An 18,617-nucleotide genomic window follows, 5' to 3' on the forward strand; every position below is an offset into this window, starting at 1 on the left:
AAATTGGGAGGAATGGGGGAAGAAGTACCACCTTCTTGGATGCTGTTATTCATGCTCATTTGCTACTGCCGTCATCCCTTCTCTCTACCTCGGCCAGTTTCCACTGTACTTTAAACAGGAACCAGGATGCACCCAAGTGTCTTTATTTTGGCTACAGGGCAGCAGTTTGATAGACATGCAAGTTTTCGACACTCGTTGTTTAACACAGAGACAGCCGTGAACCCCAAGTCCACCCTGAGGCGGAGGCGGACCATTATTGGATTCTCTAACTTTTCCCAGCGAGACCCAGGTGACCCCAATACAGTTGATTCCCTCCAACCCTTTCCCCATCTCCCACTCCTCCTGCCATGCAAGTGCCATTGTGGCAGTGGGGAACTGGAATAATTCTGGGTAGAGGGACTTGGAATATCCTGAGAAAGCCAATGTGGTAATTATTGTTAACCAAGGGCCCTTGGCAAGACCAGCAATTGAGTATGGAGAGCAAGGATCTTGGGCTAATAAATCTACTACATTATTGTTTTCCATTACAAATGTAAGTTAGATATGAAGTACACACCTTTAATCCCAGCATTCAGTAGCAGAGGCGAGACCAGCTTGGTCTCCATGAGTTCTAGGCCAGCAAAGGACTACATAATGGGGTCCTGTCTCAAAAAGAGTATGCCAAATTTATGCAAATAGATAAAAGTGGGGAATCGCCCCCCGAATTGTTATCTTGTATTGACCCAATACAGTCATTATGGTAACTAAAGATAATTGTGTAAGCTGCCTACCATGTGCCTGGGACATAGTCAATATTCAACAAATGCTGGCTATTATGAATTATCATGTCAGTAAAGTAGTAATAATAGTAATGTTAGAATAGTCATGGCTGTGGATGTGAGAAAACTTCTGGAGATTGGACATCTGAATGGTATTGTCACATCTGTGAGGTATTCTAAGCCTGGTATGTTCAAAGGCAAAAGGGAGCAGATGCCCGAAATACAGATTCACTGCTGGGGCTGTGAGCCACGTGGTGCTGTGGTCTTGAGTCAGTTTAGAAACTTCTGCTCTCACCTCAGGACTGATGACCCCTGAGGTCTGCTGCTTTCATGGACCCAGGAGAAAGAAGAAAGTAGGGGGGAAAACCGAGGTTTCCCCCATATGTGACGCTTCTCCTCTGAAAAGAGTCATCAAAGCTGGAAAATCTTTGGCAGCCATCTGGCCAATTCAAGGGCACCCTGTGACTCACTGTGTGGTGATGGGCAAGATCCCAACTTCCCCCAGCATCCTCATCTGTGAAAAGGAAGAACCAAGGAATTCTGACAAAGCTGTTGGCAAATGCTGCTTGGCACAAAGTTGATGTTCTTGTCATAAAACAGCTGATGGGGGATCCCTTGCTGTAGTAGTAACATGTGTTTTCCATCTCCAGGTCACAGCAACAGCCCAGCAGGCAGCCTGGCCTGCTCTGCCACCTCAGACATCAGGCCCGGCCACTCCGCTCCACAAGTTGTTCAGGGAAGAGTTGCTATTGGGCAGGAAGCTCGCTTTCCAAGTCTCACCTCGCCAGGACTGAGACACTCTTCTAGTGATCCTGCAGACCCTCACCAGGCACGTGGTGGCCCAGACCCTCCTGGCATGGAGAGCATGGCAGTGGTGTACAGTGTCCCCGGTTCTTGCAATGGACCGACAGAGTCAACGTTCTCCGCTTCCTGGAAGGGAGAAGCTTTCACGTACATGACTCCAAGTGCCAGCAGCCAGGGCAATCAAGTCAGTGAAAATGGAAAAAATCCTTCCTCTGGAAATTCCTGGGTGTCTCTGAACACACTCCCACCTCTGGTCCCTAAGGAGGCGGCTACCCTCTTTGTCACCCGGGATAACCCAGCAGGATGCACTGGGCTACCCAGATACTCTGAGCACCTCACTCAGCGAAGGCAGATACCAGAAAGACCTCCCAAGATTGGCCTTCTGGCCCGTGGTACCTCAAGACTGGAAACAGGCCCAGGCGGGAGCAACAGATTCCGGGAGCGGTCCCTATCTGTGCCCACAGATGCCGGTGTCACCTCAGTGGACTATGATGAAGAACAGAAGGCTGGTGAGGCCTGCATCCTGCCTTATGCCAGTACAAGCTCTGAAGGTAGCAACAGTACTGATAACATTGCGGCCCTCAGCACCGAGCAAGAGGCGCGACACAGAAGGCAAAGATCCAAAAGTATTTCCCTCAAGAAGGCTAAAAAGAAGCCCTCCCCACCCATGCGCAGTGTCTCACTAGTCAAAGATGAGCCAGTCCTCCCACCAGAAGGTGAACTGGCAATGCCCAAGGACCAGAGGCCCAGGAGCCTTTGCCTCTCCTTGGAACACCAAGGGCACCATTCAGCTCAGCCCGATGCTCAAGGTCACTCTCAAAGCTCTGTGGCAACTCTCAAAGATTCGGAAGGTCCACAGTTCTCTCACCACTGGTATCTCACTGACTGGAAGTCTGGTGACACCTACCAATCCTTGTCCAGCTCCAGCACTGCCACTGGTACCACAGTCATTGAGTGCACTCAAGTTCAGGGAAGCTCAGAGTCTCTGGCCTCCCCTTCCACCTCCAGAGCGACAACACCCTCCCAGCTCTCCATTGAGGTGGAAGCCAGGGAAGTAGCCTCCCCTGGGAGGCCCACTGGACTGATGTCGCCTTCCAGTGGATACTCCAGCCAGTCAGAGACACCCACGCCCACTGTCTCCATGTCCTTGACCCTGGGCCACTTACCCCCTCCAAGCACCAGTGTCCGAGTACGTCCAGTGGTGCCAGAAAGGAAGTCATCACTGCCTCCAACATCACCAATGGAAAAAATCTGCAAGTCACGGTTATCATTTGACCTACCACTGACCTCTTCAACTACCCTGGATCTGTCGGGGATGAGTATCTCCATCCGCAGCAAAACCAAGGTGAGCCGCCATCACTCTGATACCAATTTTGGGGCCAAACTGGCACAGAAAACCAGTCCAAACCAGCCAATCATGCCCATGGTCACTCAGTCTGACCTCCGTTCTGTTCGCCTGAGGTCCGTCAGCAAGTCTGAGCCAGAAGATGATATTGAGAGCCCGGATTACACTGAGGAGCCTGGAGCAGAAGAAGTCTTCACCTTGCCAGAGAGAAAAGTGAAACCTCCCATAGCCGAGAAACCTCCACTGGCCCGAAGACCTCCAAGTTTGATTCACAGGCCGCCCTCTCTCCCCGGGGAGCATCCACTAACGTCTCCTACTGTGGCTATGACACCCAGGAGCTCCATTCCACACATGAAGCAGCTCCCCCAAGACAGCTACACAGTGTTGCGGAAACCAAAGTCACCCAGCTTCCCCAGCGGCAGGAGCCCGGGGGAGTCAACAGCGCCCTCCACCGTTGTGTGCACACCTCTTGCCGGTTCCTCTGGTGCTTTCTTCTCAGGAACACAGCAACCTCCCCAGGCCAGTGTAGAAGATGGGGGCGCCAAGGTGAGAGCCCTGCCTGAAAGAATCAGCCTCCAGAGCCAGGAAGAAGCTGAGAAAAAGATCAGCAAGATTCCACCTCCGGTACCAAAAAAGCCCAGTGTGCTCTACCTGCCTCTCACCTCGCCTGTAGCTCAAACGGATGCCTGCATGGCAGAACCAAGGCTACCTTTCAGCCCCATCATCACCCTGGAGGAAGATGCCAAGTGTCCCTCCACTGGTGATGACTTGAAGTCACCTGGTAAACATATGACTTCGGCTCCTCCCGTTGACAGTCAAAAGGAGGCCATCTCTCCAGGTTAGTAAGCTATCTTTTGGCTTTTCCCTTCAGTCACAGGAGGGATGAGGGTGAGGCTGGAGTTCAAAGACAGACCAAATGCCCCAGTATGACCAAATCTGTAGGGAGCACATCTAGAGGACTTGGTTAACTCTGAAAAGGAACGGCAGCTTGGCCTTACCGTCCGGGAGATCAGGACTGACCCAGGACAGATCTCCAAGGCTAAGTCCGGACAACCTACCCTTGGCACAGGCACTACAATAACAAATCAAAGCCTTAGCACACTGGGACTTCCCGACCCCATCTGCCCAGCCTGGCATGCAGCCCTTGCCCTAGGAGTCCTACTCACCAGACAAGAGTTTTCATTAGCCACACCAAATTTAGATTAATGCACGGGACTCGGTACTCTATAAGACCAAGTTCAAGTGTCTTGGAAGGCTCATGGGATTCTGAAATGATGTGCTGTGTTACCACCTGCACGCTCTGTCAGTGTCTTCCGGAAGAAAGGGCACAATCTTCCCTGGATGGTTTGATTCTAACTCTTCCTGGACCAATAAGACTAGGCTAGTTAATGGTTCTCCTTTTGGGTTGCTGTTGTTTCTGTGACTTTTTGTTTTAATTCTAAGATACACACAACACTTATTTTTTGACCACTTACATATGGGCGGGGATGGGGGGGGGGGGAGGCACCAGTTGTGTTGAGTGTCTTCGGCTGTCATTCTTTACCTTATCATTTGAGACAGAGTTTCTTACAGGACCCAGAGCTTATTTATTGGCTAGCGTGGCTGATCAGCAAGCGCTGGGCATCTGCCTGTCTCTGTCCCCCCAGATCTGGATTACTAAGGTGATAGGCATGCACAACAGTGTCCAGCTTTTACATGAGTGCCAGGGATCCAAACTCAGGTCTGCATGCTTGTATGGAAGGTGCTTTACCAGCTCAACCACCTTCCGGGCACCAAGCCCTTTTGTGAGACAGAATTTCACTGTGTTACCTAGGCTGGCCTGTAAGTCACAATTCTCCTACCTCAGCACCCCCCACCCCCAAATGTTGGAATTGTAGCTATGTGCCACAATCCCAGGCTTAATTTTCCGTCTTTAGCCATGCAGTTCATTAGTGTTCAAGAACATTCATGTTGAGTAACCCATCTCCAGAATGCCTTTGATCTTGGGAAAATGAAGGTCTATACCGTTGAAACAACTCCCCCTTCCCCCCACTTCCTCCTCCCCTTACCACCCCACTTTCCTCCACAGTTCTACTTTTCAGGTCTATGGATCCAACTGCTCTGGATGCCAGTGGAGTCATAGATTGGGTGTCTTTTTTATGACTTGCTTGTTTTTATTAATGCCCTCAAGGCTCAACTGTGTTTCTCATCATTTTTGAACCCTTAATACTAAACATCAAAATCTCATGACCTTCTTTAAGCTGATTTAGACTTTCAGCGTAAGCGAATCGGTGTGACGAAAGCAAGCGGGCATGTCCAAGCCACAGGTTCTTTTCCAATATGCTTCCTCCGACTCCACAGGCTCCCTCAGATTCAAGCAAGTCTCACCCCCCCACTGGGTGAGGATAATTGCTTTACCCTTCTCTCAGTATCTGGAGTTTTTTAATTATGTATTTATAACAAGGGGGGCTGGGGATATAGCTCAGTGCCAGAGAGCTTATCTAGTGTGTGCAAGGCCCTGAGTTCCATCCCCAGCACTAATTTTTTTTTTTAAATAAATAAGAAAATGAGCATGCTCAGATCACCTGTTTTAATGAAAAGAATGCATGAGAACAGGGATCTGGGCCAGTCTTCACCATGTGGGTATTGAAAGGCCTGGGGGTAAATCATTAACCTTCTGAATCTCATGTTCCTCCTCGCAAAATGGAGACATCAAATCAAAAGTCTGCCTTGCTGTCCATCCAAAGTTGCTTTGAATGTTGAGGGAAATAATGAGATTGCATGTACTCTGTCCTAGCTATCATGGTCAAAGTCATTCCTTTCGGTTCTTATGCCTAGGGAGGCCTGTAGAACCAAGCACCGAGGAGAAAAGTTTAATCAGTGATAAAACAGCCGAATGGATCTCGGAGGAGGATGATGACGTGTTTGTGGCTTCTCGCACAACTGAAGATTTGTTTACTGTGATCCACAGGTCAGGATCATTTTCCTTCATTGTAATTGTGATTGTTTTCCCCTTTTCTACTGGAAGAAAAATTGCTGCCCCTGCAATTGCAACAGGAGATTAAGTCCAGGTACCTGCATATGTGAGCACAGTCTGGGGCCTCACATCTCAAATTCACTGATATCTTTGGTTGAAGCGGAGGAGGAGGGGAGGACCAGGTGCTGAGAGAGGCCCCTCGTCTCCTAGCAACCGCTTGGCCTATTGTGTCTCCATCTGCTCCCTCACAGCTCTATCTGCAGTCAGAGACATTTAACCCTTTACAGAATTTCTTGTACCACAGAATTCTATCACGATATGGAGCACTGAGCAGCATATGAGAGCAGGGACTTAGGCAGACGCGGAACAGAGGTGGGCCTAGGGGCATGAGGGCAGGGGCTTGTTAATGAGGTACCTGGATTTAGGAGCCCAGTTACTGGAGCTGGAGCACCAGTTCAAACCAGTTCCAAACCCCTGGCTGTCTTGAGTCAGTTGCTGAGCTACTGGGCTTTACTCTTTAAGTTTGCACTTGAGCTCAGAACTGATAAGGACTGACCCTGGAGCATAGGGCAGGCGGCTCCAGTTGTGGGTATTGAAGAGTGTGTGGAGAACAGAGGGCCCTACAAGGGACCTGGGAGCTAAGAGGTGAGGAACAGCCCATCGGCACAAAGCTGTCATATGCACGCTCTTGAGCGCATCCCTGGCTGGCAGTTCTTCAAAGCTTTGCTAGCTATCTGCTCCCCAAATTCCCTGAATTCACTGACCAGTCTTTCTCTCATTTAGATCCAAAAGAAAGCTACTCGGCTGGAAAGAGCCTGGGGAGGCCTTCCCAGGCAGCAGACCCAGCTCCCATTCGCCAGTGAAGAACACAGCTGATTCTCCCACCGGTGAGTCAGCTGCTGCCACAGGGCCAAGTGGCAGTGCGAGCCTAGATGCTGGCAGAAATGATGATTTCAAGGCCTTGCTCCAGAAGAAGGGAAGTAAGGCAACTCCCAGGACCCGCCCCTCGGCGGCCGAGCTGCTGAAGACCACTAACCCTCTGGCTCGAAGAATCATTGCACAGTTCTCAAAAGACTATGACCCCACTGACAACCCCAGTACCTAAGCCCTGCTTCTTACTTACTAGCCCTGAGTAGAGAAGGGGGGAGATAGAGGACTTCAGAAAGGACCCAACCACAGCAATGACAAAAGCATCTATATGTCCTTGACCTTAACTCACACTCTGGACAGCAGAGAGGCCAACGCAACACAACTGAGCTCACCGGGCACTCTGATAGGCTTCAGACCATCTGTGTTTCCATGCTTCCATCCTTACCATGACTGAACATTGGGGTCCTTCTTGTCATCTCCCAGCGCTGTGCATTAAGAAGAGAGTCTCAGATTTGAGAGCCTGTATGCCATCTTTTCAATGTCCTAGCTGTTTGGTCCATTGGCTCCTGTCACCGAGAGGCACAGTGGGAGAACAGATTGGGGACTTCCAAACCAGGGCTGGGGACAGAGGGTGCCAATTCCACTGCTGATTATCTACTCTCCTGGGGTGGCCTTGATGGCCCTATGTGAAGACACAGACAGACACTGAGGCCTCCTCAACCACAGTGTGACTTCCTCCGGAGTGAGTTCTGCAGGAGGCGTGCACTCATTTCAGCATGGGGTTGATTGGATGGCTTTTGTGGTGCAAAATATGAATGTGACTCCTCCAAAACTCCATGCCTTTTTCAGTTTGATTGTCTATGCGGAGATCAGGGTGATGAGTTTTAATAAACTTCTAGGACGACCCCCCCCCCCATTAGCTAGAAAAGATAGGATTGGGTGGCTTTGGCTGAACCAAGCTCAACAAACGAATGGGACATTTGTTCACTCACATCTAGCCAAGGTAACTCGCATGTATGTGCGCCTTGAGGTCTTTGGAATGTCTGTCATCGTGGGTAGCCAAGATCTGTGCCCAGCCCATGCTGTATATGCCAAGAACTCTCATTTCGCTCCCATGTAACATTCACTACAGGAAGTAATTAGGTTGAAGGTCTAGCATCATCAGAGGCTCGAGAAGTAGAAAGTAAGTGTACCTTGCCCCATACCAGTTGATTCAGAGTGTGCTTTTTGTGGTTGTTTGGGTTTTGTTTAAAGGAAATCTGGCTCTGTTTCAAAAATCAAGAACCTGTAGACTAAAAAAAAAGATCTACACAAAATCAAAAGGGCAGCCTGCTATGGCCCATAATTACAAAAAGGCTACTTTTTGCCATTTGGGTACTGCTGTTTGGCCAACTTTCAGCTAGCCATGGGGGGGTGGGGGGGAGGAGAGCAGCTAGGATAAAGAGCACACTGAAAGAGTTCCCAAACAATCCCAATTACCCCTTCCCTTCCAAAGCCAACAGGTACTGGCTGTTCTTGTCAACTTTGTAAGCAGAGCAAGCGCGCCTGATTTCCATCCACCTGGGTTTCTGAGGGGCTGGGGACGAGATAAGCAGAGCACTGACCAGAGAGCCTGCTGGCCAGGGTTGGAAAGTTCATTGTCTTCTGGTCCCAAAAGGCCAAAAGGAAATTAACTTGTAGTGTGTTTTGCTAAAACAAAAAAAGGTCCCCTGACCCATTCATTCCTCCCGCACCCCCTGCCCTGACAGATCCCTTGCTCGGTCTCCTGGAGGAAGCAGTAAGAGGTCCAGAGACAAGCATGTCTCCATTTTGAGAGGTCACACTCCTTACCAATGAGAAGCAAAGTGTTAGCTCAACCACCCACACTCCAGCAAGGCAAAGTGGCTGAAAAACCTACACCGAGTCCTGAGAAGACTCAGGTCTCTGGCATAGAAGCCCTAGGCTGAGATCCGTGCTTGGGTTGGTCTAGTTCTGAATTCTAGACAAATGGAAGGAGATCAAGCTCACCAACTCTCTTGCAACTAGCACTTCTGTCAGATTTAGAAAGAAGCCACGGAAATAATAAACAGTTCGGGGAACTCTAGTTGCTTTGAAAATGTTTAAACCATTTGACATGCAGATCTTAACCAAGTTTCATGAGTTTTGCCTGAATTTAAACAAGAGTCGGGCAGGAGTGTGGTATACACAGTTTTAATCGCTGCACCTGGGAGATGGAGACAGGCAGATTTCTGTGAGTTTGAGGCCAGCCTGATCTACATAGCTAGTTGCGGGCTGCCAAGGCTACATAGTGAGACCCTGATTTCAGTCTTTGCCTGGTTTATACATAAGTATCACACCTGACCTAACCCAGAATTCCAAAAGACAGAGGTGTTTTCCTCTGTCGGGAAATGAAGGAGTGGGGTGCCTTGCTTCTGTCTATCAGAAGCAAAAGGCTCCCCGGGTCTGCTCCTCAGAACCATTGTGAATTGTTGAACTCTAAAGTTTGAGCGTGTGGGACTCTGTATAGGGCTTGCTACTTTTGCTGATTTTTTTTTTTGGAAGTGTCTTGCTTGTTCTTTCTCATGGGTTTTGCCTCTCCCCTCACCTTGCTACCTCCAGAGGTTTCCCCAAAAGATTGTAAACTGGATGCTTAGACTGCTTGAGGTTATTTCAGTTCCCTAAACGCTTGCTTTCGTCTATACGACTCTGTATGCCTGGGATGTTTAGAACCTTTCCGCATCATATGACCCCCAGAAGGCCATTAGCACAAGAGGATTTGAGGCAGCGGCTTTACAGCCAGAGGAAACACTTAGGACTGGGAGTAGTCCTTCTGTATTTCCAGGGTTTGCAGGGAGTGGACCTAGTCCTAAACAAGCAACCAGATTGTTAAATAATAATAGTAACTACCAGTCATTAGTTAGCACGACACCAAGCATCTTTCTAATACTTAACCTCTCTCCTGTCCTTAATATCATAAACACCAACTCTCTCCCCTGAGTATAATGTGTGCTGCCCGTGAGGCTGGAGGAGAAGGGGGAAACCCCTTTCAGGGAGGTCTCAGGGAAGTTGCTACCACTCCTGTCATGTACAGCACACATAAGGAAAGAGAGTAGTCTCTGCAGATGGCATACACAGTACATTGGAGGGAAATGAAATTGGCCCCAGGTGGTCAGCCTCTGCTTCAAGCTATTCCTATCCCCTTGTTTCTCTCCAGCTCCAGCCCTTAGTGGCAGGTGACTCTGTTAGAATAGCTTCAGTATAGTCAAGGGTGGGGGAGGCCCCCCCCCCAGAGGCAGTTAATGGGTATGTACATGCTTTGCCCTTGGTGGGTATATATTTGTGGTTCGAATACGGAGAGCAGGTTAGTCTTAGTCCAAAGGGTGACTTGGCTTGTGCCTCCTCCCCTTTGCCTATCGGCCTGCCTGGGCCTCCCTCCTGGCTCCAACTTGTCTTTCAGTCCTAACACCCAGGAACTGCACCCATACCAACAGCTCAACCACAAAGGAGTCAAGGTCACAGGCAGCCAATTCATTCACATTAGCCTCATGACCACAAGGTTGATTTGGAAAAAAAAATGACCTTGAATGTACAAAGATGGGCAAGTCTCCAAGGTTTCCCCAACAAGCATTCTGCCTGGCATCTTTTATCCAGACAACAGAGATCCAGTTGTTGTCTCTGTGTATCTGTCAACTCTCAGCAGATCTACCCATGCACCCCGCCCCACTCCTCACCTCTGAACCCGTCAGGAAAAAGACTAGCTATCACTCAGTGCTCTGTTGCTCACTGTTTCTGCCCTCTATGTTTGCACATTGTGTCTGTGGCACAATGGTGAGCTTTTCCTTTGATATGATTTGCCAGGGCCAGGACTAGGGTGAGGCGATTGGGGAGACGCCCACTCTCAAGGCCCCGCCAGTGCCTTACCCTTGCCATGGCCCTGTGATTTGCACTCTGTAAAGTAGTATCAGTTGCTCTTCCTCTGAGTGTAGTTCTGATGTGGGGGCAGGTTTTGCGCCAAATGTTTTCTTGCTGTTTCTCCATTTGTTGCTGGAAGCCTTTGTATGCAGTAAAGAATCTTCAGTATTATCACAAACATTTTAGCTGGCAAGTTGGCACCCCGTTCAGGAGGAACACTACAGCCAGAAGACTTCAACAGGAAGTTGGAGGTCTGCCCCGTGACCCTATGTCTGCTCTTTCTGCTCCATTCTCCCCTGTAGTCCCTGTGGCCCAGCACCGATTCTCCTCAGTGCCTCCTGCTTTGTTCTCCTCCTAAGAAAAAACATGCTCTCAGGAAAGGGATGAATTCACTGACTTTGAGATGGGGAGGCTTAATGCTACCTTTTTCAAGGGTTGCTTGCATTTTAACAGGGGAACAGCCTTAAGCCAAAGGAATGAAGTTCTGACAGAATGTTAGGCGTCAACTAGTTGTCCAAGTTCTTTTTCACCATGGAAAGACCAAACGCGCTGACAGCTGACTCCAGAGTCTAGAATACACTTCTCTCTTGGAATCATTGTAGTTGGTAGCTGGTGGTCAGTTATCTACATAACCCTGTGCTACTTTACTACCAAGGGACTCTGAGAAAAAGCTACTTAAAAGCCTCTGAGAAGGCCTAGATCAGCATTCACACTGTACATTAACATGTTTGTGTAAATGGAATTACTACTACTTACCACTTAGGTAAAAGACACAAAGATTTAAGAAGTTTGTGAAATGTGTCCTGTTTGTGCAAGGTGACCCTGTCATGTCCGTTTCTTACTGATGTCAGTCGTCCAATATCAGTGGTGGTTATTAACCTGGGTGGAGGTATGGTCACTAAGCACAGGCCTCCACTGCCCCCCCCCCCCCCCCCGCCATTGGTCTCTGTTGTATGCTGTGACTCCGGCTTGGCGTGAGAATGAGACCTTATCTAAAGCAGAGCCCCCAGTCCCTAATGCCTTTGCATGTATTTCAGCTGTAAGTGACCAAGATAGTAAGGTTTCAAAGGAGAAGGAAAGAGGTACAAGACAGTGCCTTTGTCAAAGGTCAGCGAACAGTATGATGACTTGAAAATGACCTGAAGTCAGCGAAGTCCAATTATTTTAAAATACTTTGAAATCAGTTTATGGAGGACTATGGTTGTGAATGGTGTTTGAACACACGTTGGAGGCGCTTTAATAAGTTTAGCAAAAAGAAATTTGCCTAATGAAGATTGTGTGAAGTAAATATATACCTTTGTTCAATAAAGGCCCAAATCTAGGCCACTGGTTCTCAAAGTATGGTCCTGGAACCACCTAGAGCAACATATGAGAGAGAGAGAGAGAGAGAGAGAGAGAGAGAGAGAGAGAGAGAGAGAGAGAGAGAGAGAGAGAGAGAGAGATTACACCTTTAAGCCCCCCAAATCACCAGAGCCACACCTCTCCAACAGGTTACCTTTCCTACCGTTAGAGTTATCAGTCTGGCTAAGAAGTGTGTGTACCATCTTCTCGTTCAGTTACACATTTGTCTGGTGTTAAGAAACTGCCAGATTGAATCGGGCCCATCTGGCCTGGTTTGGATTTTTTAAATAGTAACAACAACCAAAAAGGGGTGGTGGTGGTGGTTGTGTTTGGTGTTACCAGACCTTAAATGGATGTCCTCACCAGGGTGGCTGTTCTCCAGGAGGGCTCTCACAGAAACAGATTTGCTTCTGAGGTTCTGCCTCAGGTATGAAGTGTGGTGTTTGATAGTATTGACCTCCCCCTACAGGGAGACAAACCCCTGAACCAGAACAACCAGTTTTCCCTCTCAGCCTCTTTGTTATGCTAAGCTTTATAGAAATTTATTCCTTATGTGGTCTTGAGATTTTCTATGTCCAATTTTATAAAATGTTCTGCATGCAAACACAGCATTGTGGTCACTGTACCCAGTCACTTCAAAGGCATTCCTCCTTCATGTGTGTGCTGGTGAAGAAATACCAACATGTATGTTCTGATGTTTCCTGATCAACTGTAAATTACATTTTCATTAATTTTTAAATGAGATATATTTACTCTGGCTAGCAGTTAAAATTTTATTCTTTTTATTATCTTTCATTGCTACTTTTTTCTACTGACTCCAAGGCTTATTTTGGGGGGATTTCTTATTTCTAGATTGTTGTATTTCTCTTATTTCTATATTTATCTATAATCACAGAGAGTAAGAGCTGAAAGGGACCAACCTCCCTCATTTCATACAGGAAATGAAGGCCTAGATGGGTCAAATGGCTTGCCACAGGTCACACAATGAGTCTCCCGCCTCTGGGATGAATGTTTTGTCATTTAAAGCACTATATTTATGAAGGACTCATGACTGGCTTCTACTTGTCTGACTCATTAATTTCCCAGGTATTTCAGTGATTAAAAAAAATCTATATGCTTTAAGGGAACATGCGCAAGCGTTCTTCAGTTAATGAATCCAAAGAAAATCTGGTTTTTAGTTTAGAAATTCATTTCCCTCCATGTTTACTATCTGTGCCCTACTTTGTACAGTGGATGTTTTCCCTAAAAGCTATGTGGGGGAAAATGGATTTATATAGAACAAATTTCATTTTTTAGTGGGAAAGCTTCCCTGTGTAAGGGAATCTTCTAGGGGCTTTTTTGGAGAAATTCTTGTCGTTCGTTCCTTAAGGTCTTTAATTACTTATTAGTGTGAATTTTTGTACTTGCTTTTATTTAAAGTAGGGCAAACCAGTGTTAGCTTTCATAGAATTTACTAGAACCTTACCTTCCTAATCTTTTTGAGAAATCTTCAAACTGTTAGATGCTTATGGGTAGCTATTCAATTGTATTCTAGAAACTTCACCTGACTTGACATTTTGCCAATCCCTGGGCTCAAATTCCACCTCTATCTGATCAGATAATAACAGAGTTCCCTAATCAGTACTTATTACTCTATGTGGTCTCTTTTCCAGAACATTCTTTGCCCAGTATTCCTTAGTGTGCTCTTACTTTAGTCATCTCAGGCCTCCTTCCGTAAATCACGCATACCTCACTGTCCTGTGGACTTCCGGGCACTACACCTTGAGGACTAGGCTACTCATACTGAGCAATATTTCCAGTTACTTCCATGTTCCCCTTTCTCTTGGATCTTCTGACTTCCCTTTCTAGACTCAAAGGCTTCTCTCACCAGAAACTGGTGGGATTTTTTCCATCGTTTCAGGAAATCAATAAGCTTTTCCTACAAAGGGCCTGAGAGTAATTGTTTTATGCTTTGTGAGTCACATATGGTTTCTGTAGCAGATTCTATTTTTGTGACTCTGTTCATTCACTTGTTTCTTTTTTTTTTCCCGAGACAGGGTTTCTCTGTGTAGCTTTGGTGCCTGTCCTGGATCTTGCTCTGTAGTCCAGGCTAGCCTCGAACTCACAGAGATCCGCCTCCTTCTGCCTCCCGAGTGCTGGGATTAAAGGTGTGCACCACGGCTGCCCGGCCATTCACTTGTTTTATAACCCTTAGAACATAGAAAACCATTCTCAGCTCACGGGCCAGGCAAGGCTGACCCCGGATCCACACTACCATTTTTGGGACCATCCCCATGAGAAAAGTGGGTGAGGGCTGGCACGGTGGCCCAGCACCTAAGGGCACCTACCACCAAACCTGACAATCTGATCTAGGTTTGAGTAGACCCCACGTGGTAGAAGGAGAGAATCAACCCCTGCAAATTATCCTCTGACCTCTGCACATGTGCATCCACATGGGCTCACACACACAAATAGATAAATGTAATACTTTAAGAAGGTTTTCTAAGTTGAGTCTTGTACCAGAGTCTGTCATTAACTGCCTCACATACACCGAACCATCAGATCAGTTTGCTCACATCGGGACAGGAACAGGTGGAGAGGGGCTGCATGTGACAGTCTTCTCCGTGTCCCCCTATCACTAATTATATTGATATAGAACACCTTATTTCCTTCTCTGGAGCTGTCCCATCCATGGTGCCTCTGTTTGCCCAAGATTGAGGTAAGCTGGTAGGAAAGTTTACTTAGTTCTTTTGTCCTGTCCTTGCTCTCCCTGTCTTGGGCCACCTGGTCTTATCTCACACTGCTGTCACCACTTTAGGGTACTGTCATTCAAAAGTCTTACGGCACACACCATAAGATCCAGTTCAGTTTACAATTTCCTGGAAAAATCACCAGCTTCCTGCTTCCACGGACTGGTTTTAAAACCCAGAATACACACTTATCTCTGTCCTAAAGCAATTGAGACCTAGCACTAGCCAGCACGGAACCCCAGCAAGAAACCAGTGGGGTACAGGAAGTATCTGTGCCAGTGTCGCCTGCCTCCTGAACCCCCATCCCCTGGAGTGCTTCACTGCACCCCTCCAACCAATAGGCATCCAACACACCACATCCTGTTTGCTTCACCTCTCCCGCTACTAGGCTGCTCCCAGTCCACCCCTCACACTTTGAGGAGTTGGAGTTGAGATTCACAGTTCTCCCACTTAACTGTGTGCGAACTGGGGTAATAACAGCGGCTGCAAAAGTGTGCACTTGTGTGAGCGTGTTTTCCGCACCTGGCTGTGACTCACACCCGAGCGTGTGCACAACATACAGCGCTCTTGTTGGTCCTCTGGTCCGGGACTAGGTCTAAGGAGACTGGTCAAGGAAGGGAATGGCAGAGCAGGAGTCCTGAGGCATCGCTCTTGTCTTCTGAGAGCCTCTTTGCATTGGCTTGCGCCAGCTCCTCTCGCACTGAGCCATTTAAAAGAACTCCTCTATGCCAGGACTACTTCTTCTTCCTTCTTCTTCTTCTTCTTCTTCTTCTTCTTCTTCTTCTTCTTCTTCTTCTTCTTCTTCTTCTTCTTCTTCTTCTTCTTCTTCTTCTTCTTTTTAGTTTTTCGAGACAGGGTTTCTCTGTGTTGCTTTGCGCCTTTCCTGAAACTCGCTTTGTAGACCAGGCTGGCCTCGAACTCACAGAGATCCGCCTGCCTCTGCCTCCCGAGTGCTGGGATTAAAGGCGTGCACCACCACCGCCCGGCCTGCCAGGACTTCTTTTAATGCATGTGGACTCAATTACCAGGACATAAGCATCTTTGGTCCTTTAACTTGATTTCTGTCATTTGAGCCCAGGGATCCACCCATTTCCTGAAATCTAAATTTTCAAACGTCAGAATCAAGTGATTTTCAGGGTTTCCTTTTTCAAAGCTCCCATGAAATGGTTCATTTCTGCCTTCTCTTTGGGATTTCCAGAATTAGGAAGGAAAGGAAAGGGTTGTGCCTTGGACCCAAGAGGAACACAAGTAGTACGCAGGCTCAGAAGCAGTGAGGGCTGAGAAGTAACTGCTGTGCAGCCCCTTAGAGTTGTGTTGGGTTAGCGCCGCCGCAGTCCGCAGTCCGTGCTCCTGGGCCCATTTGCCCTGAAGACAATGCCAGATGGGAGTGTACCGAGTGATGGCCTACTGAAAGGCAGGGATAATGCCCGCCCCCAGGGGTGGGACTATGTCTCGGATTCCAATGCCAGGAGAGGCAGTAACTAGGAGAGATCGCAAACCTTGCCTTTGTAGGATTCCAACACAAACCAGAAGGGAGCCGTCTGTGGGGTGATATTACAAAGGTAGTTTCTTGTCTTTCTTTTCCTTGATTTTTTGTTTGGTTTTGTTTTCTTTTAAGATTTCTTACTGGCTTGCTACCAGCAATTGAACTGTATTCTTTATAGAGCTAGAGCTGTTTGTGTCTTCTTAAAATAAACATTTTCTGTTGAAACCCCCTTCTGCTTCCTTCCCTTGCTTTCACTGGGCCAGTGCCTGAATTCCGGAACAGGCCCAGTTCGTGCTTTGGTTTTACAAGCCACACAAATGGTACGGAACCAGCCTGCTTTACCCGCTCACAACATGTCAACCATAGAGACAAGTTTTGTGAGACAGAACATATTGATGAAGCAGAGAAGGAGGCCGGATGTCCTCAGATGTCAAGGGGCCACTCAGTGGACATCTGGCGCAAGTCTGGAGTCAACCAAAGCAGCCCTTCAGTACTGGAAAAGCCATTATCATGAGCACCCAACCAAAGAGTTATCTGTAGCAGAGCTGGTAGAGACTAAACGCTTGGCTCAGCCGCATGACCTCCAAAATCAGGGTTTCTTGTTTGATTTTTGCTTCTGATCAATCCCAGGGCTTTATGTATGCTAGGCAAGTACTTTACCACTAGGCTAGAGTTCTAGACCTAAAATAGTGGTTTTTAAGTTCTACTAAGCTAGAAAGTTTATTCATGTCTTCTCTCAGTTTCATGTGGGGCTCACATACATTGCATTTGGTGCTCACAAACCCTGAGAACACCCAACAAATATGTGACCCGCAATGTCTTCCAGAAACATGCCCAGATGGACCTGCCTTAGGCCCTAAGGGTATCTGGGCGGGTGATTCATGTTCTGAGACTTCATCTGAAGGACTCAAGTTCAGGTGCTCCTGAATGAGGAGAGCTGTAGATGTGTACAGCGCCAGGAAATTGGACAACACTCTCCCTGCTTTGTTCTGGGACTCAATAAAGCCACTCAGTGACTGACCAAGAGCAAAACACCCAGACCACACTTGACTCAAGTCGCTTCTAGTCCTCAAAGACTATGGTCCCACCACACAGCTGTGTGGGACCAGCTATATGAGTCAACCCACATCTCAAATGAGCTTCAAAGCCAGACGTGGTGGCACAGGCCTGGAGTCCCATCATTTGGAAGGCTGAGGCAGGAGGGTCCCAGATTCAATGCCAGCTTGCATAGAGAGAACTTGTCTCCAAACAACAAAAAATACATAAAAGACTTTTTATTCCCTGGCTTTTCTTTCTTTCTTTTTCCTTTTTCTTCTTTTGAGTTACAATCTCACTATGCAGCCGTGGCTGGCTTGGAACATACTGTGTAGACCAGGCTGGCCTCAAACTCAGAGATCCAACTACCCCCCCTCTGCCCCCAAGTGCTGGGATAAATTGGTTCTTTGGCTTTGAAGGCTGCGGCCCTTGCAGCTCCACACTTCTGTCTTTCTGGAGCCCAGGGCTAGCTTATGTCACCTGATACCCACAATCTGCTCTTCCTAAAAGATAACACCAGAACCGCAAACCACTCACAAAGCCGACATGGCAAGGAGAGGGCAGGGCTACACTTGGCAGAGCAGCTCTTAAAACTGAGGATAGATAGAAGGGCCAGCGAGATGGCTCTATGGGGACAAAGGCCTGCCACGAGCCTCCTGATGTGAATTTGATCCCTGGGACCCACATGGGAAAGGGAAAGTTGTCCTGTCGTCTCCATGTGCACCCTGTAGCCTGTGCATCCCAAACATACAGACTGAGAGCTGTGTGACTTGGGTCCTGGAGCCCTGACTAAGGGTGTCCAGGGACGAAGAAAGGACTGACGCATATAAACAAGGCCAGGACCACGTGGGATTCTGCTTCCATCTCAACCAAGAACTTTAAAGCGTTTATTCTGTCCAGCACAGGGATGGGTTGGCTCGTCTTGGTAGGAGGTCTCTGCAGACAAACAGTCTCAGGCTTTCACCATCCCTAAGAAGGAAACTGTAGTTGTTAGTCTTCGCATACACTGGTCTCTCATCCCCAAACACTCATACTCGGAGTCCTAAGGGAAGCTTTGCATCCCAATGAACCTCACTGAAAAGACTCTCACTCTCGTGGGACTGAGGCCTTGGAGTCCTTGGCATGACTGTCTGTGCCCATGTCAGCATTACACATTGTTGACAGGAGTGCTTGCCCAGTGTGTGTTAAACCCTGGGATTAACTGAAGTAAAAAACAACAACAACAACAAAAAACAAACAAAAACAAAAAAACAATAACCAAGAAACCCTGATTTTGGAGGACTTCATTCAGGGACTTTCTCTGATCCCCACACATGCACAACATGCACTAAATAAAATATAATTTAAAAGTTGTATAGAGGGTTGGACAGTGGTGGCGCACGCCTTTAGTCCCAGCACTCGG

The 18,617-nt window shown here is 47.8% G+C and overlaps 1 protein-coding gene across 9 annotated transcripts in view; it reads left to right on the top strand.

Moving 5' to 3' along the window:
• Nhsl2 (NHS like 2) overlaps positions 1-16,409 on the top strand; it is a 260,656-nt gene extending 244,247 nt beyond the window's left edge. For 5 of the 9 annotated variants that reach the window (XM_052734006.1, XM_052734037.1, XM_052734064.1 and 2 more), the window contains 4 exons: positions 158-289; positions 1,409-3,745; positions 5,725-5,857; positions 6,647-16,409. In XM_052734006.1, coding sequence (XP_052589966.1) covers positions 158-289; positions 1,409-3,745; positions 5,725-5,857; positions 6,647-6,968 — 2,924 coding nt within the window. In that variant the 3' untranslated portion in view covers positions 6,969-16,409. The remainder of the gene's footprint in view (positions 1-157; positions 290-1,408; positions 3,746-5,724; positions 5,858-6,646) is intronic. The other 4 variants (XM_052734015.1, XM_052734049.1, XM_052734056.1 and 1 more) reach the window with 1 other exon arrangement.
• Positions 16,410-18,617: the final 2,208 nt, after the last annotated feature.

The sequence above is a fragment of the Peromyscus californicus genome, unplaced genomic scaffold (genome assembly GCF_007827085.1).
Source record: "Peromyscus californicus insignis strain IS unplaced genomic scaffold, ASM782708v3 Scaffold_10__1_contigs__length_136768540, whole genome shotgun sequence".
Taxonomy (NCBI): domain Eukaryota; kingdom Metazoa; phylum Chordata; class Mammalia; order Rodentia; family Cricetidae; genus Peromyscus; species Peromyscus californicus.